The sequence below is a fragment of the Carcharhinus amblyrhynchos genome, chromosome 11 (genome assembly GCF_965287045.1).
Source record: "Carcharhinus amblyrhynchos chromosome 11, sCarAmb.v2.hapA, whole genome shotgun sequence".
Classification (NCBI taxonomy): domain Eukaryota; kingdom Metazoa; phylum Chordata; class Chondrichthyes; order Carcharhiniformes; family Carcharhinidae; genus Carcharhinus; species Carcharhinus amblyrhynchos.
This window is the reverse complement of record NC_137334.1, coordinates 15,861,551-15,887,667: the sequence shown is the minus strand read 5'-3', so window position 1 is coordinate 15,887,667 and position 26,117 is coordinate 15,861,551. Positions and strand designations below refer to the sequence as shown.

General features: G+C 42.3%; 1 protein-coding gene across 6 annotated transcripts in view; it reads right to left on the bottom strand.

Moving 5' to 3' along the window:
- The window catches only part of usp40 (ubiquitin specific peptidase 40), a 132,753-nt gene that overhangs the window by 52,336 nt on the left and 54,300 nt on the right, over window positions 1-26,117 (bottom strand). For all 6 annotated transcript variants that reach the window (XM_080198609.1, XM_080198606.1, XM_080198607.1 and 3 more), the window contains 5 exons: window positions 25,675-26,005; window positions 23,173-23,254; window positions 13,941-14,112; window positions 4,614-4,698; window positions 3,168-3,238 (listed from right to left, as the gene is read on the bottom strand). In XM_080198609.1, the coding sequence (XP_080054735.1) occupies window positions 3,168-3,238; window positions 4,614-4,698; window positions 13,941-14,112; window positions 23,173-23,254; window positions 25,675-26,005 (741 nt within the window). The remainder of the gene's footprint in view (window positions 1-3,167; window positions 3,239-4,613; window positions 4,699-13,940; window positions 14,113-23,172; window positions 23,255-25,674; window positions 26,006-26,117) is intronic.

The following is a 26,117-nucleotide window of genomic DNA, read 5'->3' as shown; positions in this document are numbered from 1 at the left end:
TGCCCCTTCATCAGGTGAGTGGGAGTTCTATTCGCAAACAGGGCATATAAAGACACAAACTCAATTTACAAAACAAATGGTTGGAATGCGAGTCTTTACAGGTAATCAAGTTTTAAAAGCTACAATGTGAGAAGAGAGAGGGCTAAGCACAGGTTAAAAAGATATGTATTGTCTCCAGACAGGACAATTAGAGTTTGCAAGCGCAGGCAAGTCATGGGTGTTACAGATAGTGTGACATGAACCCAAGATCCCAGGTGAAGCTGTCCTCGTGTGTGGAACTTGGCTATCAGTCTCTGCTCAGCGACTCTGCACTGTCCTGTGTCATGAAGGCCGTCTTGGAGAACGCTTACCCAAAGATCAGAGGTCTAATGCCCGTGACCGCAAGTGTTTCCCAACAGGAAGAGAACACTCTTGCCTAGTGATTGTCGAGCAGTGTTCGTTCATCCATTGTTGTAGCATCGACAATGGATGAATGAATTAATACATCAGGCGTGAACCCTGTCTCCATGTATAAATAATGTAGAGATGCCAGCATTGGACTGGGGTGGGCACAGTAACAAGTCTCTCAATAACAATAACAGTAACAATAACAACCTGGTGTTGTGAGACTTCTTACTGTGTTTACCCAAGTCCAATGTCAGCATCCCCACAACATAATCTTTCAGCCTTTTCCGGACTCGGGAGGTGTCAAAGGAATGGAGAATTGCAAATGTTATGCCGTTGTTCAAAAAAGGTTGGAAGGATAGCTCCAGCAATTATAGACCAATCAGTTTAACATCAGTGGTGGGCAAACTTCTAGAAACAATTATTTGGAATAGAATCAGTAGTCACATAGAATCACGTGGATTGATTAGGAAGAGCCAGCAGTTTCTAAAGGGAAAATTGTATTTAATTAACTTGCTCGAGTTTGGTGAAGTGGTGAAATAAGGGGTCAATGAAGATAATGCCCCTGATGTGGTGTGCATGGACTTTCAGAAGATATTCAAAATAACGCCACACTATAGACTTGTATGAAAAGTTATAGCTCATGGAATAAAAGCGACAAAATTGGCTGAATGTTTGGAAGCAGAGGGTAATTGTCTATGGATATTTTTCGGGCTGGAGGAAGGTTTGTCATGGTGTTCCCCAGCTATTGGTATTGGGACCTTTGCTTTTCCTGATATATATTAATGGTCTAGATCTCGGTGTGCCGGGGACAATTTCAACATTTGCAGGTGACACAAAACTCGGAAATATTGTAAATTGAGAGGAAGACAGTGTTTAAAAAGGGGGTAGACAATTTGGGTGGCAATGGGCAGAAAGGTGGCAGGTGAAGTTCAATGCAGAAAAATATGAGGTGATGCATTTTGATAAGAAGAACATGGGGGGGCAAAACAAAACAAGGGGTAATCTTCTTAGAGTGGTGCAGGAGCAGAGGGACCTGGGTGTCTCTGTGCTTAGATCATCAAAGGTGGCAGGATAGGTGGAGAGAACAGTTCCTAAGGCATTCTGCACTTTAGTAACAGGGACATGGAATACAAGGGCAAGGAGGTTATGTTGAACCTACACAAGATACTGGTTAAACTTCAGCTGGAATATTGTGTACAGTTCTGGATGCCACACTGTAGGAAGAATATCAGCACATTGGAGAGAGTGCAGAAGGGGTTTACAAAATGGTTCCAGGGATGAGAAATTTCAGTTATGAAGATAGACTGGAGAGATTGGAACTGTTCTCCTTGGTAAAGAGGGCTAAGAGGAGATTTGATAGAGATGTTCAAAATCATAACGGGGTTGGGCAGAGTAGAGAGGGAGGAACTATTTCCGCCCGCAAAAGGATCAAGAACAAGAGGGCACAGATTTAACATGATTTGCAAAAAAAACAAATGCAACGAGGAAAAACATTTTCGTGTTACAATTGGTTAAAATCTGGAATGCAGTGCCCGGGAGTCTGGCAGGGGGAGGTTCAATTGCAGCATTACATGATTACTTGAATTGAAGCAATATACAGGGGTATGGGGGAAAAGGCAGGAGAACGGCACAAAGCCATGATCCTCGTTTAGAGAGCCAGCACAGACATGATATTCCCTTTGCTGAAATAAATCAGAACAAGGAAGCATCATCTTAGAGTTAGGCCTTTCAGGGGTGATGTTGGGGAGCACTGCCTCACATGGCATAAATTTGGAAGGTTCTCCCCCAAAAATCCTGTTCAATTAATTTTCAATTAAAAAATGGCATGAACAGCCGAGAGGAGCTGGTGAGTCTAATTCCTGTGTTCCCAACTCAGGACGGCAATGCGGATAGAACTACGGACTCTCAGCAAAGGAGCATGCATATGCTGAGGTGAGGTGGCGAATAGTGGTTTGCACGCACATGGAGAAATGTTGTTGCTCTGAAACCATTTGCTCAAAGTCACTGACAGAATGAAGGCTGCCTCTATCTAACAGGCTCCTTGTCAAATGAGTTTGAGTAGTCTCAGTAAAAGGAGAGAAAAAAACCCCACAAATTCAGCAGTATTCTCAATCTCACACAGAAAGGCCATAGAATGAATGGTTTGGAAAAATGTCAATGTCACACAAAATACTTCACTAAGGCATGTTGCTAGGCGCGAGGGGAAAAAATAGCTTTACTCAGCATCTAATTGTGCTGTACCTGACCCAGCAGTGTTTGATGCTAAAACAAGGTGCCAAAAATAGAAAATATGTGTTGTTTCTCCAGCACAAGGGAAGCAATGGCCGAGTGTATTAATCCAGAAACTTAGCTAATGTTCTGGGGACCTGGGTTTGAAATCCTGCCATGACAGATAGTGGAATTTGAATTCAATAAAAAATATCTGAAATTAAAAATCTACTGATGACCATGAAACCATTGTCGATTGTCAGAAAAACCCATCTGACGTCATTCAGGGGAGGAAATCGGTTGTCCTTACCTACGTGTGATTCCAGAGCCACAGCAACGTGGTTGACTCACAACTGCCATTGAAATGGCCAAGCGAGACACTCAATTCTAGGACAACTAGGGATGGATAATAAATGCTGGCCCAGCCAGCTATGCCCACATCCCGTGAGCAAATAAAAAAAATTATTCACCCTCACTCCCTGATGAGCATAGGACAAACAAAAATAAATCACAAAAATATAAATAAAATGGAAAAATTATACCAATCACAAACAAATTTAATTGATAATTACCTGATAACCGTTCCATACAAAGAGAATGGCTCCATCTGTAATATCCAGACTGTGCAAAGAGGTGTGGTCCTCTGGGTTGAGAAGGGAGGAAACTGTGATCAGTACTTATCTTTGGAATGTGATTAAACCTTATTACCCACCACGTGGTGGTAGGGCAGCAATGCCAGGAATTAATTCTCTGTGGTTACCAATAGAACTACAAAGGCAACCATTGAAACTACAGTTTTTGCCACACAGTTTTAATTTGTGGAGGTTGGTTAGTTCAGTTGGTTAGGTGGTTTGTGTGCTGTGCAAAATGATGCCAACAACGTGGGTTCAATCCCTGTCCTGGCTATGGTAGTTGATGGAAGCCTGATTCCTTGCCACAAGCTTAATATGCAGTGGTGTCCCCCAGCCTACATAACAATTTATCTCTCTCCAATGGAAAGACATGTCTATAGCCCTTTGTGGACTCTGGCTAATCACACAGCATTTAATTGCTCATCAAGAACACTGAATGAAATGTTTAGTTAATGCATTTTTAATTGCACCAAACTAGTGTAAAAAAGGCTGATATGGCTACAAGTTTCATCACAAGGTGCCACACCTAAAGTTTATTTATTAGTGTGACAAGTAGTCTTAGATTAAAACTGCAATTGAAGTTATGAAAATCCCCTGGTCACCACACTCCAGTGCCTGTTCGGGTACACAGAGTATTTAGCATGGTCAATGCACCTAACCAGCATGTCTTTCGGACTGAGTGAGGAAACAGTAGCACCTGAAGGAAACCCACGCAGACATGGGGGAGAATGTGCAGATTCTGCACAGACAGTGACCCAAGCCAGGAATCAAACCCAGGTCCCTGGCGCTGTGAGGCAGCAGTGCTAGCCACTGTGGGAGAGTACCGACTCTTTCATGGTCAGAACCCTTGAGACTGATGGCTTTGTTGGTGGTTTATTTGTGTCCTGCCACGCTTCGCTGAAAGTCACTTAGAAAGGATACTTTTGGCTTACAGAAAAGTGGAAATGGTAACGTGTCTGAACTGAAGAAATTAACACCATGCATCTACAGCCCAAAAGCACAGAATAAAATGTTGGCTAAGAATGGTTTGATGGTTGTGAGAGTAAATATAGCTCGAGACGATCAAATAGTTAATGCTGTGATGAAGGAATCATGGAAATGCCATGCTATAGAAAGCAACCACTTATTAAATGCAAATTTAAAGGATTGGGTGAATATTCTGGAGTTTCACTTGATTATTGCTTAAAATAGAAAGGTTTGTTTTGCAAAGCCTCCCCAAGGATATTAAATAAATCTGGCAGGATCATGGCGAGGTGAATTACACAATTGTATAGGCTCAAAATTATTTTCTTATTCCAAGTTTTCCTACAGATAATGCCAAAGGCATGGAAAGCATGCCTTACCACTGGCAGAGACAACTCTCAATAACTGGCCATTATTCCTTACCATCGAAGGTCTCGTAAAGGTGAAGACCAGCTGGCAATTGCTTGGCAACAGTGATCACCATATCACCCTTCCAGAATTCCAACAGCTGCAATGAGAAATTCTTAGTTACATTATGTACTGATACTTAAAATATTAACTATTGTTGGCTAGAGTATCATTCTGCTTTTAGACAAGACTGACTTGTAAAGGGTGCCAGACTTCATAGAATTCCTAAGGTGCAGAAGGAGGCCATTCGGCCCACTGAGACTGCACAAACAAACAATCCTACCCAAGCCCTATTCCCATAACCCCACATACCGTATAGTGTTAGTCCCCCTGACAATAGGGACAATTTAGCGTGGCCAACCAATCCCAACCCGCACATCTTTGGACTGTGGGGGGGAACCGGAGCACTCTGAGGAAACCCACGCAGACAGGGCGAAAATGTGCAAACTCCACACAGACAGTGACCCAAGGCCAGAATTGAACCCGGATCCCTGGTGCTGTGAGGCAGCAGTGCTAACCACTGTGCCACCAGGCTGCCCCAGAGGTTGCTAAACCTCTGAAGAGGAAGACCATTCCACTGGAGCTTTCCATGACTTAACAGGACACTAGCTCCCTGGTTCCTGCCAATGCTACTATAAAACTAGAGGGTGAGGTGAGCAAGAGCAATGAGGTTCCTCATCCCTAACCACTGTTTTGCCACCACTGAGCACATATCCCACAGAACCGACAAAAATTAAGGGAAAAAGCAGAAAGAGAAAATAGAACTTGTATTTATCTCAGAACCTGAGCATGTTCCAAAGCACTTTATAACCAAAGTATTGTTGTTTTTGATTTGATTTATTATTACATGTATTAACATACAGTGAAAAGTATTACTTCTTGAGCGCTATATAGAGAAAACATACTTTCATAGAGAAGGACACCAAAGAGTGCGAATGTACTGTTACAGTCATACACAGGGTGTAGAGAAAGATCAACTTAATGCAAGGTAAGTCCTTTCAAAAGTCTGACAGCTGCAGGGAAAACGGTGTTCTTGAGTTGGTTGGTACGTGACCTCAGGCTTTTGTATCTTTTTCCTCGAAGGAAGAATGTCCGGGCTTCACAGGGTCCTTAATAATGCTGGCTGCTTTGTCAAGGCAGCTGGAAGTGTAGTCAGAGTCAATGGATGGGAGGCTGGTTTGTGTGATGGATTGGGTTACATTCATGATCTTTTGTAGTTCCTTGTAGTGTTGGGCAGAGCAGGAGCCATACCAAGCTGTGATACAACCAGAAGAATGCCTTCTATGGTGTATTTGTAGAAGTTGGAGAGAGTTGTAGCCAACATGCCAAATTTCCTTATTCTTCTGAGAAAGCAGAGGCATTGATGGGCTTTCTTAACAAAGTATCTGCACGGGGGGACCAGGACATCTGGACACCTAAAAATTTGAAGCTCTCGACCCTTTCTACTTTATCCCCATTGATGTAGATAGGGGCACTTTTCTCCTTTACGCTTCCTGAAGTTGTTTTTAATCTCCTTTGTTTTGTTGACATCGAGGGAAAGATTATTGTTGCCGCACCAGTTCATCAGACTCTCTATCTCATTCCTATGCTCTGTCTCGTCATTACAACACTGTAATGCAGTGGAAACAATGTGACATATACTGGCTGTGACTGCCTGAGGAATGATTGTTGAGACATAGGTGTGTCTGAATAACAACATCTATTGTCTTGTAAATAGTTAATCCAATAAAGCTGTTGCTCAGTCTTCGGCACGAGCATTCTTTCCTCAACTCTTGGTCATGTACGTACCAACTGGCTCAAGAACAGCTGCTTCCCCGCTGCTATTAGGCTTTTGAATGGACTTATCTTAGGGTAAGATGACCTTTCTTTGCACCCTAGCTATGACTGTAAAACTACATTCTGCACTCTCTCCTTTCCTTCTCTCCTATGCACTCTATAAACAATATGCTTTATCTGCATAGCACGCAAGAAACAATACTTTTCACTGTATCCTAACACATACGACAATAATAAATCAAATGTGTCTCTTACATCACCATGTGGGTGGTGCTGTTTCTCCAGTTACCCACATTAATCCTTTCAAACCTGAACACCATAATACTACACGATGTTGGAAGCTAAGCAGCCAATTTGCACACAGGAAGCTCCAACAACAAGCAATGATAATGCCTAAATAATCTACTTTAGTCCGTGCTGGTTAAGGAATAAACATTGACCAGAATTAAAGAACTCATTTGTCTACAGAGCTACAAATGCAACGCTATCTAATGTGCTGATGGTGATGGTAAATTTATTGATTATAAATGATGGTAAATTTATTACAAATATCATTTGTAAACTTTGAGGCACAAATAACCTTGCATGTTTTATATTAGTGTGCATCCTTGCTGCAGACATCATTGCAATGTTGGCACCAAGATTTCAGTTAAGTGTAAAATGGTGGTTGTATGAAAATGTGATACTATCTCCACTTCCAGTATGATAAACAGCCACAACTACTAATTTTGCTCTTCTCAGTCTGGTGGCGATGAAGACAGGATTTTGAGCTGTAAAAAAAACACCAGGTCCATCATTGGAAATGGGAAGGCTGAAAAGAAAGGAAAGAGGAGACAGGGATGAAAGCGACGATAGGAGGGGGGGGGGCATGGGGATGAAAATAGTCAGGAGGGGATGGGACAAAGAGGAGACAAGAGGGAAGGGAGAAGGATAGTGGGAAGGAAAACAAAAAGAGGGAGGTTTTGGAGAAGAGTGGGGGAAGAAGAGAAAGAGGAAAGGGGAGATGTGCAATAACCAAGACTGCCCTAGAGTTTAAATGAACTGATTAGTCTAAAGGACTAACCCCATAAACCCATGGCACAATCACCTTGGTGCACTCCAGCCCAAATCAATCCAAGCAGCCAGCCATCTGATCTTGTTCCAGAATTTAATGGGGTTTTAGAATTGGGACAACGGTTTCACGTGTAGTCTGAATCCATTGTCCGTGCTCTTCATATAAAATACCATCAACATGCCTTTGTAGCTGCTGTGTCTCTGCATGCCCACAGTAGTCCCAAATGCAATTCATGCCAACAAGACATGGAAGAGTACAGTAATGTGACATGTAAGTTGGATGTCCATCACCTGAGATACTTCATAAGATCTTGGCAGAGACATGCAGAGGCAATATCACTAGGAAAAGTATCACAGAGAATTGGGCTCAAGCACTTGCTGGACACTATGGCAGAGATGTCTGAGGCTAGCAGGAGACAAAAGCAGGATGGCATGATGGCACAGTGGTTAGCACTGCTGCCTCACAGACCCCAATTCCAGCTTCGGGTCACTGTCCATGTGGAGCTTGCACATTCTTCCCGTGTCTGCGTGGGTTTCCTCTGGGTGCTCCTGTTTACTCCCACATTCTAAAGATGTGTGGGTTAGGTTGATTGGCCATGCTAAATTGACTCTAGTATCAGGGGATTACCAGGGTAAATACGTAGGGATATGGAAAAGGGCCTGGGTGGAATTGTGGCCGTGCAGACCCAATAGGCTGAATGGCCTCCTTCTGCACTGTAGGGATTCTATGACAAATATGACTCGTCGGAGTGTCAGTAGAATGGACACCACCCAATGGAAAACGACAATGGGGCCAATTAAAGATGACCTAGAGAAGTGCACTTACTAGGACTGTCGGAATGGGACACCACCTGGCCTGCAGCGATAGAGGTGGTGCTGGACTGGGGCTGGTGGTGGACTCCTAATGCTCATTTTCCTGCTTGGGACTGAAGGAATTAAGTCTAAATAAGTTTGATACATAAAATAATCTGGTTATTCTTCTGTTCCTTAAATTTTTCCTTCCAGTCCACTATCTCCTAAATTATTGATTTGTTTTCTCGTTTTCTCCCAGTTCCTGAAAATCCACTGTTTAAGTATTAATGCTTCCTGTTATCATCCAATCTGCTCCTTACATAACTAATTTATTTAGGTGCTGCTACTTATCCAGTTCCTCTCACCATTCCTTGATAAATACATTAAATTGGCTTGTAGAACTAAAGGTGTCAATAATCTAAGACCTACATCAAATTTCAGAGGAGCAATCGTCACTAAAATGGCAATTTAGAACGGTAATCTGGAACAATTTTGTAATTGCCAAATCTACCAAGCGGTGAATAAATTGATGGAAAATACAAATGAAAGTAAAGCTAACATTTATTTATTAGTGTCACAAGTAGCAATGAAGTTACTGTGAAAATCCCCTAGTTAGCACACTCCAGTGTGATAAGTGTACAAATGAAGCAGTGGCATGATGGGAAAAATGGTCAAGTATTTGGTATGAAATAAGGAAAGCTGACCAAGCTATTCCAAAATGCCAGACCCCTGTAAAACTGACTCTGAATAACCTAAGAAATGACTACAACCAGAGAAGGCCAAACTCTTGACCTCAGTCTGTCTTGATACGGTTGACTTCGCAGAGCCTAAGACATGACTAACACCAGAAAAGGCCAAACGCCTGACCTCAGTGTGTCTTGATAAGGTTGACTCCATATACCCCGAGATAACATACAGGAAATTAGATAAGGTCAGGGATGAAAGAGTCACAGAACTTTTTATTACATCAGAAAACAAGACATGATCAGAGATCACAGAACCTTTTTGTCCCCTCAAAGGACAAGATAATGATATTATTGATGAGATAAAGGGGTCTCAGAGGTCATCGGATCATAATACAATTAATGATGTACTACTAATTGAGTTCACGTAAGCTGACAAGAAGAAGGTATAACCATTGAATTGATTCTTGTAGTTGGCGCGGTCTTGGGATAGAATCAGCAGTTTGTACAGACTGCTCTCTGTTTCCAAGATTCTGCCATATACTGCATGCAGTTTCGTGATAATAAAAGCTAGTTGTTTTTTCAAAGCAAACTTTGTTCAGTTTTACTATCACAGCTCAGAAAACAAGAAATTCTCCACTACAACGCCAGCATCTGTTCGGGTAACTGAGGCAGAATTTAGCATGGATAACTAGCTCATCTTTTGGACTGTGGGCGGAAACTGGGGCACCCGGAGGAAACCCTCACAGACACGGGAGAACATGCAGTCTCTGCACAGATGATGACTCAGGGTGGGAATTGAACCCTGGCCCCTGGCGCTGCGAGGCAGCAGTGCTAACCACTGAGAAAATAGTGTGGAAGATAAACAAGTCCCCCAGTTTAAGGAGAGGAGTGTGTTAGTTCATACATATCTAGAGATTTATAGACAATGGTGTGAAGTGATTATTCAAGCAAGTAGAGCAATGGGTACATTCATTCATCTGTTATCAGACGCATTTATTATAAGATGCAACATAGCAACATATTATTTTACTCTTGTTCACAAAACTGATCAGGTTTTACTTTGGATTAGTGTGTTGGAGATTTTGGAAAGGACACTCAGTAGGGCCACTACATAAATTCCCAGTATAAAGCATTTTAGTTCTGTAGATAGTCTAAAAGAGCTGAGCCTCTGCGCATTAAGTAAAGGCTGATTTAATAAAGGGTCATAAAAAGATGATTGGACTAGATTGTGTTCCAGTTGGCAGTTAACGCCAATAAAATACATTAGGGTGGACTGCGGAAGGGAACTTTCTCAGTTTTAAGTCGTTTAAGGTCAGACCGAGATTAAGTGTCAGGAGGTTGTTCTTTTATCAGAGAATAGTGCACCTCTGGAACATGCTGTCAGTAATGTGCTGGGCTCCTTCGAGAGACCCATTTTTGTTTGGGGCAGATGTCACCTCTTAAAGGCTGGGCAATTAGGGCCAGAATGATCTCTTGGATTAGGTTTGATTGCTTAGGTGGGTTGAAGGAGGGATTAGTCAGATTAATTTCCCTGAATTGGTTTGAATTTTTAAAATTCTTGTTACTCACTTAGAGACTTCTCAGGGGTCAGTGCTGGGCAAACTGTTATTTATCATTTATATTAATGATTTGGATGAGAATATAGGGGTCATGGTTAGTAAGCTTTTGGTGGTTTGGTGGACAGTGAGGAGGTTATCTCCAATTGCAGTCAGGATCTTGATCAATTGGGCCAGTGGGCTGATGAATGGCAGATGGAGTTTAATTTAGACAAATGAGAGGTAATGCATTTTGGTAGATTGAACAAGGCAGAACTTACTCAGTTAATGGTAGGGCATTGGGAAGAGTTACAGAACAAAGAGATCCAGAAGTACATATTCATAGCTCCTCGAAAGTGGAGTTACAGGTGGACAGAGTGGTGAAAAAGGCATTCGGCATGCTTGGTTTCATCGGTCAGAACATTGAATACAGGAGTTGGGACGTCTTGTTGAAGTTGTACAAGATATTAGTACGGCCACACTTGGAATACTGTGTGCAATTCTGGTCACCCTATTACAGAAAGGATATTATTAAACAAGAAAGAGTGCGGAAAAGATTTACTAGGATGCTACCAGGACTTGATGGATTGAGTTATAAGAAGAGGCTGGATAGACTGGGACTTTTTTCCTTGGAGTATAGGAGGCTGAGGGGTGACCTTGCAGATGTCTATAAAATAATGAGGGGCATAGACAAGGTAGAGAGGTAATATCTTTTCCCAAAAGCAGGACAGTCTAAAACTAGAGGGCATAGGTTTAAGGTGAGAGGGGAGAGATACAAAAGTGTCCAGAGGGGCAATTTTTTCACACAGAGGGTGGTCAGTGTCTGGAACAAGCTGCCAGAGGTAGCAGTAGAGGCGGGTACAATTTTATCTTATAAAAAGCATTTAGATAGTTACATGGGTATGATGGGTATAGAAGGGTATGGGTCAAATGTGGGCAGCTGGAATTAGTTTAGTGGTTTCAAAAAAAAAGGCAGCATGGACAAGTTGGGCCAAAGGGTCTGTTTCCACGCTGTAAAGCTCTATGACTCTATGAGACAGAAATCATGCTGCAGGAATGTGCACACAAAGATTGCCTTCTTAGGGGGATGTAGAAGTTTTCATGGCACCATTTCAAGATCAGGGGAATTCTCCTCAATATCCTGACCAACATTCACCTCTTGGCCATTACTTATAAACAGACTACTACAGATATCATATCATAAATGTGGCATGTCAGCTACAACTCTCACCAACTTTTAAAGATGCATCGTAGAAAGCACTCTTTCTGGATGTAACACAGCTTGGCATGGTTCCTGTTCTGCCCAAGACCGCAGAAACTACAAAAGGTCATGATTGTAGCCCAATCCATCATGCAAACCAACCTCCCATCCTTGACTCTGTCTATATTTCCCACTGCCTCGGAAAGACAGCCAGTATAATTAAGGACTCCATGCACCCCAGACATTCTCTCTTCCACCTTCTTCCTTTGGAAAAAGATACAAACATCTGGGTCACATACCAACCGACTCAAGAACAGCTTCTTCCCATCAGACTTTTGAATGGACCTACCTTGCATTAAGGTGATCTTTCTCTGCACCCTAGCTATGAATGTAATGCTACATTCTGCACCCTCCTTTCCTACTCAATGAACAGTACGCTTTGTCTGTATAGGGCACAAGAAGCAATATTTTTCACTTATCTTCTTACACATGACAAGAATAAACTAAATCAAACCATATTCCTCATTTTAAGGCTTGATGTGCACAAATTACTGAAGCACTTCCTTCAGTGCTACAATGACCAAACTTCAACATAATACTTCATTGACTATAAAACATCTTGAGCTGTGCTGAGACAATGAAAGGTGCAAGTCCTACTTTCATATCACTATAGTCAAAAAGTAATATTGTGTCCTCCCAATCACTAGGAGAAATACTGCAGGACATCTACGAGTTATTCAAATAAATCTTCAGAAAATCAATCAGCAATGATAATTTGACTGCATTCACCCATCTATGCTGGCCTACTTCAGCTGGGGCCATTACTCCTGTGCACATTGAGAGTTCAAAGGCAATTGCTTTTTGTCAATCTTGTTAACCCTACTATCTGCATTAATTAACTTCATGTACTGGATTGTGCATAGAAGGTCCTTCTAAACTGTTCCAGTCCAACTTCATGGCGTCCTGAAAATTTGCTGAGCATATTTGTTATGGCATTGGTTGTGTTGTTTTGACAAAATTGTTAACTTATTTGTACAACTGCACAATATGGTTTGACTTGATTTATTGTCACATGTATTGGGATACAGTGAAAAGTATTGCTTCTTGTGCACTATACAGACAAAACATACTGTTCATAGAGAAGGAGAGAATGCAGAATGTAGTGTTACATTCATAGCTAGGGTGCAGAGAAAGATCAGCTTAATATAAGGTCGATCCATTCAGAAGACTGATGGGAAGAAGCTGTTCTTCAGTCAGTTGGTATGTGACTTCAAACTTTTGTATCTTTTTCCTGATGGAAGAAGGTGGAAGAGAGAATGTCTGGGGTGCATGGAGTTCTTAATTATGCTGGCTGCTTTTCCGAGACAGTGGGAAATGTAGGCAACATTTAACTTATGAAGCACGCTGTTTTTGCCCATTCCTAATAAAACAAAACTTCAATGTCAGAATCAGAGGATTTAAGATAATTGGCAAAAAAAATATCCAGCAGGGCGGGATGGAGTTTTCACGTACCAAGCCGATAAGGGTGCCAAAAAACGTGTAGAAGCAGATTCAGAGTTAATTGTTCTGGTCCTGCCTACCAGGAACATGGTGCCTACCATGGGAGCCATCATAGGCGGGACTGACAATTTGACGGACTATTTCAAGGCCTGTTTCTCAAGCAGGAATTTCAGGTGTCAGAACAGGCGGCCTGGAAAATCCCACCCTTACTCTAACTTTCTTAAGGGAATTGAGTCTATACAAGGAGAAATTTGGAGGGCAATGGGGAAAGCGCGAAGGATTAGAACTGGGCACTAAGTAGTGGGTCTAAATTAAGCTTCTATTGATTAGTGTCACAGGTAGGCTTACATTAACAGTGCAATGAAGTTACTGTGAAAATCCCCTAGTCATCACACTCCAGTGCCTGTTCAGGTACACTGAGGGGGAATTTAGCGTGATCAATGCACCTAACCAGCACGTCTTTCGGACTGTGGGAGGAAGCAGGAGTGCCCGAGGAGAATGTGCAGGCTCCGCAGATAGTGACCAAAGCATGGAACTGAACCGGGAACTGAACTGCTGTGAGGCAGCAGCGCTAACTTAAGGATTAGGAATCGGTGCAGGCTTGGTGGGCCAAAGGGACGGTTCCTGTGCTGCCGTTTTGTTCTTTTGTACTTGGATAGCTCCGAAAAAAGAACAGGCACAGGCAATGATAGGCAGGATAGTATCCTTGTCTACTGCATTATTCTATGTGAATTTAGCAAAACAGTGATCCATAATAAATTGTACACTGTATTGGCATTACCCGATATTCTGCACTTACCTGGAAAATAGCCTGCCTGAGATCACCAACCGTTTTCCTCCGATCGATGGTTATTGTCAAGACACTGTCTTTCTGGGAGGAAGCTGGATGAAGGGCCCCATTTTCAAACTTATATTCAGGACCCAAGTGAAGATGGACTTCAATGATATTGGCTGCAGAATCAAACTCTGCCCTGGATTTGAAATGGCATGAATAAAACAAAACTGGTCAGTCTCTCTTATTACTTACTTTTTAAAAGAAGCCAAGATTTGCATTGCAAACCATATTTCTCCCAATTTGCTTGAAACCTGATCGAATTCATTTGAATGTTGGGGGTGGGAATGAAATCAATCGATCTCATATGAGCTGCATCAGAACCAGAACAACAGCCACATTCTTAAACACAATGTATTATACTTGTTAGCAACAAAGTCAATGGAACTAAATTGTCAGTGACAGTATTGATTTTTTAAAAACTGATGAAAGACAGAAAGCAGAAAGCAGTGGCGAACAGCTGCTTTTCAAATCTGAACATCTATTGTATGTCTGCATCAGTGATGTTCTGATGTGGATGTGCCGGCGTTGGACTGGGGTAAATACAGTAAAAAGTCTGACAACACCAGGTTTTAAAACCTGGTGTTGTCAGACTTTTTCAGTGATGTTCCCCAGGGATCAGTTTTAGGACCACTACTTTCTTTGAATTATATTAATTACCTGGATTTGGACAAACAGGGCATAATTTGCAGATGATGAGGAATTCCAAAATGCAACAATGAAGATGGTAGTAAAAGGGGCGGCATGGTGGCACAGTGGTTAGCACTGCTGCTTCACAGGTCTAGGGACCTGGATTCAATTCTGGTCTTGGCTGACTGTGTGTAATTTGCACGTTCCATAGAATCCCTGCAGTACAGGAGGTGGCCATTCGGCCCATCAAGTCTGTACCAACCACAATCCCACTCAGGTCCTAATTCCACAACCCCACCTATTTACCCTGCTAATCCCACTGATTAGGATCAGTTTAGGATCAATTTAGCATGGTCAATCTGCACATTTTTGGGCTCTCCGGCTCTGCGTAGGTTTTCTCTGGGTGCTCTGGTTTTCTCCCATAGTTCAAACATGTGTAGGCTAGGTGGATTGGCCATTCGTGTCCAAGGGTTAGGACACTAGAGTGGGATAAACGCGTGTGGTTATGGGGATGGGAATGGGGGAGGCTGCACTGCAGGGATTCTATGAAACAGGAGGATTTAGACTGACTGAGGAAGTGGGCAGACGTATGACAGATAACAGAAATAGGAAGAACGTGGACAGAAAATTTGAAATAAATCCTACAATTCTAAAGGGGCTAAATAGAAACCTGATGCGCAATGATTTATTATTGGCGGTCAGCAGAATAGGTTGAGAAGGCTGTTAAAAGGAAATATATGTGGGATCATTGGGGAGGTAGAGTACAAAAGCAAGGAAGTTATTTTAAACCTTTGCAAAACACTGTTTATGTCTCAGTTCTGGATACAAGAGCAGAAAAGGTTAACAATTGTTCTTAGCAGTGTTCAAATTCAGGAACTGTTTTGACAACAGTAAATAAGCAGGAACTGTTTGCAGTGGTGTAAAGGTCTGTGTCAGAGGACACAGATTTAAGGTGATTGGCAAAAGAATCTGACACAACATGAGTAAACACAGTTATTTTGCACAGCGATAGGGAATGCAGTGTCTGAAAGGGTGACTGAAGCAGAGTCAATAGTAACATTCCAAAAATAATTGGATAGATACTTGGGAAAAAGTACAGGGTATGAGGAAAGAACAAGGGAGTGAGATTAATTGAATAGCTCTACCAAAGAGATCTCAAAAGCCCAATAGGCTAAATGGCCTCCTCCTGTAATGCATCATTCTAGGGTCCCACAAACATAGGATCCTTTATCTTGTTTGTTTAGGATTGAATACAATTGTTAACAAATTATATTCTGTACTCCAGTGCCAATGTTCATTAGTTCATAAGATATAGGAGCAGAATTCGGCCATTCAGCCCATCAAGTCTGCTCTGCCATTCGATCATGGCTGATATGCTCCTCGTCACCATTTTCCTGTTTTCTCCCCATAACCCTTTAACCCATTACCAATTAAAAATCTATCTAACTCTCCCTTAAATTTACTCACTGTCCCAGCATCCACCGCACTTTGGGATAGCAAATTCCACAGATTCACAACGCTTTGGGAGAAGTAGTTCCCCTTAACTCTGTTTTAAATTTACTACCCCTTATCCTAAGTATGGAATGGCCAACGTGGGGAAACATTCACTCCATGTCTAGTTTATCCATACCTTTTATCATCTTGTTTACCTCAACTTGATCTCCCCTCATTCTTCTAAATCCCAGACAGCATAGGCCTAAACTGTTCAATCTCTCTTCATATGACAAAACCCCTCATCTCTGAAACCAATCCAGTGAACGTCCTCTGAACTGCCTCCAATGCCAATACATCTTTCCTCAAATAGTGCACAATACTCTAGGTGTGGCCTCACCAATGCCTTCTATAGTTGCAACAATACTTCCTTACGTTTATATTCTACTCCTTTAGCTTTAAATGCCAACATTCCATTCCCTTTCTTTATTCACTGCATGCTAGTTTTCTGTGACTCATGACTGAGGACACTCAGATCCCTCTGCACCAGAGCACCCAAAATCTCCCCCCATTTAGTTTGCCTTCCCATTTTTCTGCCCAAAATGCATGACCTCACACTTATCCACATTAAACTCCAACTGCCACATTTTGGCCCATTCTCTTAACCTATCAAAATCCATTTGTAATGTTCTTATTTCCTTATTGCAACTTACTGTCCTGTCTATTTTTGTGTCATCTGCAAATTAGATTAGAGAGCCTTCTATCCCTCTATCCAAGTCAACAATATAGAGTGTAAATGGCTGGGGCCCAAGGACTGAACCCTGTGGCACCCCACCAGTTACTTCTTACCATTCAGAAAAACACCCATTTATCTTGACTCTCTGAGTTCTGTCCATCAGCCAATCACCTGTGTACGATATGTTGCTGTACTATGGAAAAAACAACAGCATGGAGTTGTCACAGCTTCTTCCTGCACTGTAACTAACTTGTGCTTCATAGCTATTCTGCCTGTTTTGCACAACTGGAAATGAGAGCAAGCTGAACCGGCAATTTTGAGGATGAAACTTGGTGCACAGAAAACTCCTACTGACCTAACATGATTTAGTTGCAGCATTTAATCAGGAATAAACATTTAGCTTCCAATGCTAGAAGAAAAACAGGAGCATCAATAAGCTGATATACCGAATTGGAGGAGCTCCATCTGCACTGTTAACAGCGTCCAAGATAATTTCTGAATATCTCTATGTACTTAAACTTCTAACCAGCTGAATCATTTGGGTGGCACAGTGGTTAGCATTGCTGCCTCACAGCAACAGAGACCCAGGTTCGATTCCTGGCTTGGATCACCGTCTGTGCAGAGTCTGCATGTTCTCCTAGTATTTGTGTGGCTTTCCTCTGGTTTCCTCCCACAGTCTGAAAGACATGCTGGTTAGGTGCATTGGCCACGCTAAATTCTTTCTCAGTGTACCCGAACAGACATCAGAATGTGGTGAATTCATTGCAGTGTTAATGTAAGCCTACTTGTGGCAATAAGAAAAGCTTATTTGAATGTTCTTTATTAATCTGTTTTCTGCTGCGCCTTTTGCCAGAGCATCATCTAATGCTCATTACAGGGTAAAGATTACTGTATTGTACTTGCAGTGCTGTTGCTATTAAAAGCAGCAACAATGCATAGTTCTCACAAACACTGTGGCTGCAACTCGCATTATACTTCATCGCAGAATCATGCAAACACTTGGTTAGAAGAGTGTTCGACCTGTACCTGGACCATTGCAAATAGAAGCCCAGTTGCAGTTGGGGGTATCACATTCACATAAACACATAGCTTTTAAGGTGGTTGTTTCCGCCCAGAGAATCTATATAGGCTTTATGGTTATACTAAAAGCTTTACTCTAAATCTCAAACAGAAACTGTTTTGCATTATTCACCAATATATGTGGTATCCCTCTGCTTTTAATATAACATACGTGCATTTCCAGGTTTCCCAGATTTATTGCAGGGACAAGACAATTTAAAGTTTAAAGCTTATTTATTAGTGTCACAAGTTGGCTTACACTAACACTGCAATGGAGTTATTGTGAAAACCCCCTAGTCACCACACCCAAGTTCTTGTTCTCCCTCTGAGGGAGAATTTAGCATAGCCAATGCACCTAAGCAGCACATCTTTTGGACTGTGGGAGAAAATCGGAGCACTCGGAGAAAACCCACGCAGACACTAGGAAAACATGCAGTCTCCACAGTCACCCAAGCCGGAAATCAAACCTGGTTCCCTGATGCTGAGAGGCAGCAGTGCTAACCACTGCGCGACAAAGATTTTTTCCTACTCAAGTATTTTCCAGCATTCCAAACAGCTTGATACCACGTTCGACAATCTTTTTGTTTCAAGTGACAACTATCCACAATGAAGTAGGCAAGCAGCAAGAATCCCAAAAGGTGAGGTGCCTCAAGAGGAAGCAAATGTTAGCGGTTGTATTTTGAGCTATTTTAGGCAATGTGGTTTGTGAGCAAGTTACTAAAATTAACCATATTAAAATTGAAAGCTGCATTCCACTTTAGTTGTGTCTGGCTTTCTATACATTATTAAAACAGTAATTTGTGAGTCGCGCATCAGTCTTTTCCTTTGATTCCATTCATAATAGATATCCTCAACATTATGAAGGAACAACAACTTGGATTTATATAGGGCCTTAAATGTGATCCCAGTGTCAAATACAGCTGTATTTGTAACCCAGTGAGAATGTAATAAAAAAAAGAGTAGATCAGTCAGCCCCTCACACCTACTTCATCATTCAATGCAATCATGGCTGATCTTCAGCCTCACTGAATCCCTACAGTGCAGAGGGCACCCATTCAGCCCACTGAGTCAGGACCGACCACAATCTCATCCAGACCCTATCATCGTAACCCCATATAAACTTTCCTGCTAGTGCTGACACTAAGGGGTAATTTAGCATGGCCAATCAACCTAACCCACACATTTGGACTGTGGAAGGAAACTGGAGCACCCGGGGGAAACCCACGGAGACACGGGGAGAATATGCACACTCCACATAGACAGTGACCCAAGCTGGGCATCGAACCTGGGTCCCTGGCACTGATAGGCTATATAGTGCTATCCACCTTCCCACTCACTCCCTATATCACTTGGTTCCCCACTAAAATCTGTCCAACTCAGCTTTGAATATACTAAACGATAGAGCATCAAATGTTTCTCCTCATCTGAAATGATTAACGCTTTATCCTGAAACTGTGCTCACATTTTTTAAGATTTGCCATGGTAATCTAAAGGTGTCCAGTATCACTTGAAAATGGATATAGCTATTGTTTCTAACTTGATTGTGCCTCGCACAATGGCTATGACTGTAACACTACATTCCACACACTCTCATTTTCTTCTCTATAGCGCACAAGAAACAATACTTTTCAGCGTGTATTAATACATGTGACAATAATAACTCAAATCAAAGAGTCCAGATCCTCAAGAATTGTGCTCATTATAAAGCAGTATTTACTTTAGTCCACTGTTCGTATTGGGTTCTAGCGAAATTCCAAATAATTATTATTGAAGGCGATTCACGGTCTGCCGCCACAGCCAGAGAGGATGGAGAATTTAGCCAAATCATCATTCACTGCAGTGTGACAGGAGAATCCCACTGGTGTGAACAGCTGGAGGATCCCACCAATGTTTTCTGAATTTATCCGTGTTCTAGGCTTCAATGTCTTTCCTCTCTACTTTATACTGCCTTAATTAATGTTCAAAAATAGAGCTTTATACAACATCCAAAAATAACTGGTTTTTTAAACTGTTGAGAGAAATTACTTCAATCACTTTTAAGAGTTAGTTGATCCAAATACGGTCAACTATCTCTTAAGAGTGATTGAAGTAATTTCTCTCAACAGTTTAGCGATCCAGGTGGGGTCCGCAGCGATCCTAATACTAGGGATTGACAGAAATGACTTCAATGACTCATAAGAGATAGTAGATCCAGGAAGGATCTGCAGTAATTCTAATACAGGGGATTGGGATAGTGCCAATAATCCTTAACGTAGTATTTTGGTCTTCTAAAAAACAAGGGAAACAAAATGGCTGAAATGTTTAACCTTTAGCTCATAACTAATAGGTAAAATTTTCATCTTAGAAAGAGAATTTTCTGGTGCATCTTAAAATATTTAATGCCTTATAACTCTACAAATTGGACAAAATTAAGCTGCAATTCCAGTGTGGTGGGAAGGTGGGATATTTCCCTAGCCTTGTGCAGACAAGTTCGGAGGGATGGTGGGAGATACATTAGAAAAGTAGCAGAAAACTGTCAAGGTGCCTCTCCAACTACACTCATCATCGTGGCAGGGAGGTAGTGGGGTGCATATATATTTTCTTTCACAGAATGACAGATGGTGTTGCTGGCTAGGCCAACATTTGTTGTCCATTCCTAACTGCCACTCGGAAGGTGATGGTGTGCTGCCTTCTTAAGTACTACAAGTCCATGTGGTGCAAGTACACTGATAGTGCTGTTAGAAAGGGAGTTCCAGGATTTTGACCCAGGGATACTGAAGGAATAGCAGTATAGTTCCAAGTCAGAAACTATATTGCTTGTAGGGAAACTTGCAAAATGGCTACGTTCTCATACGGCTGCTGCCCTTTTCCTTCTAAAGATTACTAAGGAAGTCTGGATAAGTTGCTGCAGTGCATCTTGTAGATGGCTATACATTGCTGCCACTGATCATTTATGGTGGAAGTTGGGGTGGTGAATGGAGTTCAGCTTTGTGTCAAGTTTCTTGTGTTGTTGGAGCTGCACTCATTCAGGCAAGTGCAGCATATTCCATCACACCCTTGGCTTGTACCTTGTGGATAGTGGACAGGGTTTAAGAGTCAGGAAGTCAGTAACGCACCGCAAAATTTCCAGTCTGTGACCTATTCTTGCAGCTACATTGTTAATCTGGCAAATCCAGTCAATTTCTGGTCAATGATAACTCCCAGGATGTTTATAGTGGGGTTTCAGCTATAGTACTGTCATTAAGAAAAAAAAACTTAGGACCCTCATTGTGTCAGGAATCCGGCAATACTTCAGAGACTGCTTCTCGACAGAAGCCCAAAGGCCAACAGAGGCTGCTGCAAATGCTGGTTGCAGGGTGCTGCACGGCATAAAGGGATGCAATTGAGGAGGAACTCATTCTTTTGGAGGAGAAACTTGCTGTTGTGCCTTCTGGACCCTTTCGTGAGCGACTCCTTTCTGTGGTGCACCTGAGGACCCCCTCCTCCTCAACTCTCCTGATGGCAGTGAAAGCCAGCTATTCTTTCAGAAGCCCTCCATTAGCCCTCTGATATTCTCTGCTCACCATCCTTAACTGGATGGCGAATGTGGAGAAAACTGCCTATAAATTTGCAATGACAGGTGATCTGTCAAGGTGTTTGGGTTCAGGAACAATACTTGGTCCTGATGGTTGGGTTCCTGAGGCCCCATGGGAAAATTCAGCCCAATGTCCCAGTCTGAAACAGACAGAAAATACTGGGAAGACTCAGCCGGTCTGGCAGCATCTGTAGAGGGAAAAAGAGAGCTAACGTTTCAAGTCCGTAAGCCTCTCGAAACTTTAACTCTATTTCTCTCTCTGCGATGCTGCCAGACCTGCAGGGTTTTTCTGCTTCTGTTGCTGATTTCCAGCATGCACAGTATTTTGCTTTTATATTTTTGTTGCAGCCTGAATGTTATGAAACTCACCCTGAAGGAAAAAAATACAAGTAAAGCCTATTTCAATGGAAGCAATCAGACTGTGTTGCCAGGAACTCAGCCAACTTACAGCATTACTCACAGTCACTTCAATTTGATTAAACCTTTGAGGGCTGCAAGTGCATTCTTAGATGGAAATCATAAAACACAGTGCGAATTACAAGCCATCTGTTTTGGTACACTGGTCCAATTTTATGTAATGACACTTAACTGGTAGAAAGATTAGTTTTGTAAAAGTTAGGTGAACTGTTACAATTAAAGTCTATCACAGAATCCCCACAGACTCAGCCCACTGAGTCTGCACCGACCGCAATCCCACCCAGACCCTATTCCTGTAACCCCACACATTTACCCTGTTAGTCCCCCAGATGCTAGAGTTAATTTAGCATGGCCAATCAACCTAACCCGCATACCTCAGGACTGTGGGAGGAAACTGGATCACCCGGAGGAAACCCACGCAGACACTGGCAGAATGTGCAAACTCCACACAGTGACCCAAGGTCAGAATTGAGTCCGCATCTCTGGCAGCAGTGCTAGCCACTGTGCCACCATGCTGGCCCCGTGCCACTTAGATAAAAATTAAGAGGATAGTGGTCTGCCTCTCTGGATAAAGCTGTAAATATTTTACTAGTTGCAATATTTGAATGCAACATTTGAAATTAAGTTGCAGTCATGAAGATCAACTTGTCTTGCTAATCATTTAAAAAGAAAAATCACTGGAGCAAACTGTTCACTTGTTTCTGATATTGGATTTGATTTATATTATGTAATTAATACATTCTTTTTTGGCTCCCGTGAAGTTTAGGCTTACTCAAGCCCACACTTGTTGGGCAAGTGTTAAAAGAACAAAACTGCCTATCATTCGGTGCTGACTGACATGTGAGGCCATGGATATGGGCAGCATGATAGCAAGTGATAAGCACTGCTGCCTAGCAGCGCCAGGGACCTGTGTTTGACTCCCAGCTTGGGTCACTGTCTGTGAGGAGTCTGTACGTTCTCCCCGTGTCTGTGTGGGTTTCTTCTGGGTGCTCCGCTTTCCTCCCACAAACCAAAGATGTGCAGTTTAGGTGAATTGGCCATTCTAAATTCTCCCTCGGTGTCCCTGAGCAGGTGCCAGAGTGTGGCGACTAGGGAATTTTCACAGTAACTTCATTGCACTGTTAGTGTAAGCCTACTTGTGATGAATAAGTAAACTACTTTTTGGATTCCTCCCTTGCTGTTTGTTTTCTGACATTGCTACTCTATTTTTCTATATGACTCAAGTCTTTGCTGTTCTTGGAAGCATATTTTGATTATCACTTGATTGGCTGTTGTCTCTAATATAAAATGATAAGTTAAAAAAATCTTGTATTCTGATTCCAAGCAATCACCTTGTTAAATGCAACTCTCATTCATATTACTGCAGCCATTACCTTTGCTTTTGAAGACTGGCATCCAGGTTGGCCATCTCCTCCATCAAGTCAGGAGGTACTTTGTACTTTGCATTTCCTCGGGCTGTGGGATCATGGAAAAACAGAACAAATTAAATGTTTAATGAGAAAGTAAAGCTTCAATCATCACAGCTTACCAGCAAATCAGCATAACTGCTGCAACGATAACAATATACATTGATTGCACAAATGGGCAACATTTAGCATCTATGACAATTCTGCTAAATCTACTCCTTGATTTCTCCCTTGTATCACTACACCTTATTCTGCTTTAGAAGTTTTTCTATCTTAATTTAAAGGTTGCAGTGCTCTCTGTCTCAACAAAAATCTCCATAAAGCTGTGTAGATTTACATAGTATTACAGAGGCTATATATACAGCAAAGAAACAGGTAATTTTGCCCAATCAGTCCATGCCAGTGTTTTAAAGTTTATTTATTATTGTCACAAGTAGGCTTACATTACATCGGGCAGCACGGTGGCACAGTGGGGGAGGCAGGGTAGCACAGTGGTTAGCACTGCTGCTTCACAGCTTCAGGGACCTGGGTTCAATTCTCGGCTCGGGTCACTGTCTATGTGGAGTTTGCACATTCTCCTCGTGTTTGCGTGGGTTTCCTCCAGGTGCTCTGGTTTCCTCCCACAGTTCAAAAATGTGCAGGTTAGGTTGACTGGCCATGCTAAAATTGCCCCTTAGTGTCCTGGGACGCGTGGATTAGTGGGTAAAATATGTAGGGGTATAGGGATGGGGCCTGTGGGGATTGTGGTTGGTGCAGACTCGATGGGCCGAAGGGCCTCTTTTCTATGAATCTAAATCTATTATCATTACAATGAAGTTACTGTGAAAATTCCCTAGTCGCCACACTCTGGCACCTGTTTGGGTACACGGAGGGAGAATTTAGCATGGCCAATGCATCTAACTAGCATGTCTTTCAGACTGTGGGAGGAAACTGGAGCACCCAGGAGGAAACCCATGCAGACATGGGGGGAACATGCAGACTCTGCGCAGACAGTGACCTAAGACTGGAATTGAACCCAGGTCTCTAGTGCTATGAGGTGGCAATGCTAACTACTGTGCCATTGCACCGCCCACACAGGTGTTTACGCTCCACTTGAACTTCCTCCCATTTTCCCTCATAAAAGTCTACCACTGTGGCCATCTATCTCCTTCCCTCACATGTGCTTGTCTAGCTTCCCCTTAAACGCATCTATACTACTCATTCCAACCACTCCCTATGGTAGCGAGTTCCACATTCTTTGGCTAGAGGTGTATTCTGAAATCCTTTTTTGAATTTCTTGGTGACTAACTTATACCGATAGCCTCCAGTTATGCTCTTCTGCACAACCTTTCATAGTTTTAAAGACCTCTATTAGGTCATCCGTCAGCCTTCTACGTTTTTAACTGTGACTTTCAGAAGAGAAGGCAAGTAAAGCTTTGCTGATGCTGCAATTCTGCCCACTTAATGGTGGATTTGACAATGCTGTGCTGGCATTTTGAGACTCGTTACAATCACAGCCACAAAGTGTCAGAATATCATTCTTATTTTTAGTTCAAATAATAACTCGAAGTAGCAATTGCAACATCATCCCATTAACAATTGCCTTTTTATAGATCATATTCTCCATTAACAGATAGGAGGGTTGAGATCAATCACACAAAGCACATTAAAGAATAGAAGTCAACAGTATATTTTTAGATAAATATAGATGCAACAATATATCACAGAGGATTAGAGAAATGCAGAGACCCATCTGGATAAACTTATTGAGAATTAGGACACACAAAGCAGTGGGCAGGTAGTCACCTGATTGAAGGGAATCAAATGTGGAATTCCAGCAAAGATGGGCTCAGATAAATTTAAGTTTATTTATTAGTGTCATAGGTAGTCTTACATTAACACTGCGATGAAGTTACTATGAAAATCCCCTGGTTGCCACACTTTAGTTGCCTGTTCTGGTACACTGAGGGAGAATTTAGCACGGCCAATGCACCTAATCAGCACATCTTTCAGACTGTGGGAGGAAACCAGATCACTCGGAGGAAACCCACGCAGACACAGGGAGAACATGCAGAATCTGCAGTCAGTGACCCAAGCTGGAAATCGAGCCTGGGTCCCTGGCAATGTCAGGCAGCAAAGCTAACCACTATGCCACCATGGGGCAACATGGTGGCATGCTGGTGCCCCACTTGTAACTTCACTTGTATTCATTAGTCTGACCTGCTTTACTCGGAAGGGCCTAAATAATTACTGAGGACACAAATAAATCAATCCTAGTTGTTACTCCTCTAGACTTTGCATCTCTCTGAATTGTCACTGTCCCTTTAGTGACACAAGCCAGGAGCCAAATCCAGGTCCCTGGCACTGAGGCAGCAGTGCTAACCAGTGTGCCACCCTTGTATTTGTTCAAAGTGGGGTGGTAGAGGACAAATTGGGATCAAGAGTTGGTTGCTTTGAAGTTTTGAAGAGACTCTTTAAAATATACTGTACCCTCTGCTGGTCGCTGGAGCTGAGATTTTCTATAGAATAGCATGTAGGCACACTCCTTTCCCTGAAACTGCTTCTCAATATCCTTTTCATGGATAGGCCGCACTTGAGAATCATCAAAGTCAAACCAGTGTACTTCAGAAACGGGGGTCCTTGGATGTCTTTCTTCAGTCTTGTTGCCATGTGCAGTGCTGGCTTTGCAATTTCCTGTCTGTGCTTTTTTGGCTTTGGATTTATTGGGCTGTTGCCCCGAGCAGCCCTGGTCAGCCTGTTTTGCAGCAACCCGTGTTCCATCTGCCTTTAGCACAAACACATCAGGATGACTCTCTAGAAACTGAAATGAAAGAGAAGATTACAAAGGAACTCCAGGACTTCCACAGACCAACACTAGGATTTATGCTGAATGACAAGACTGATTTTTTTTGTCTAGAAGATTGAGTTTAAAT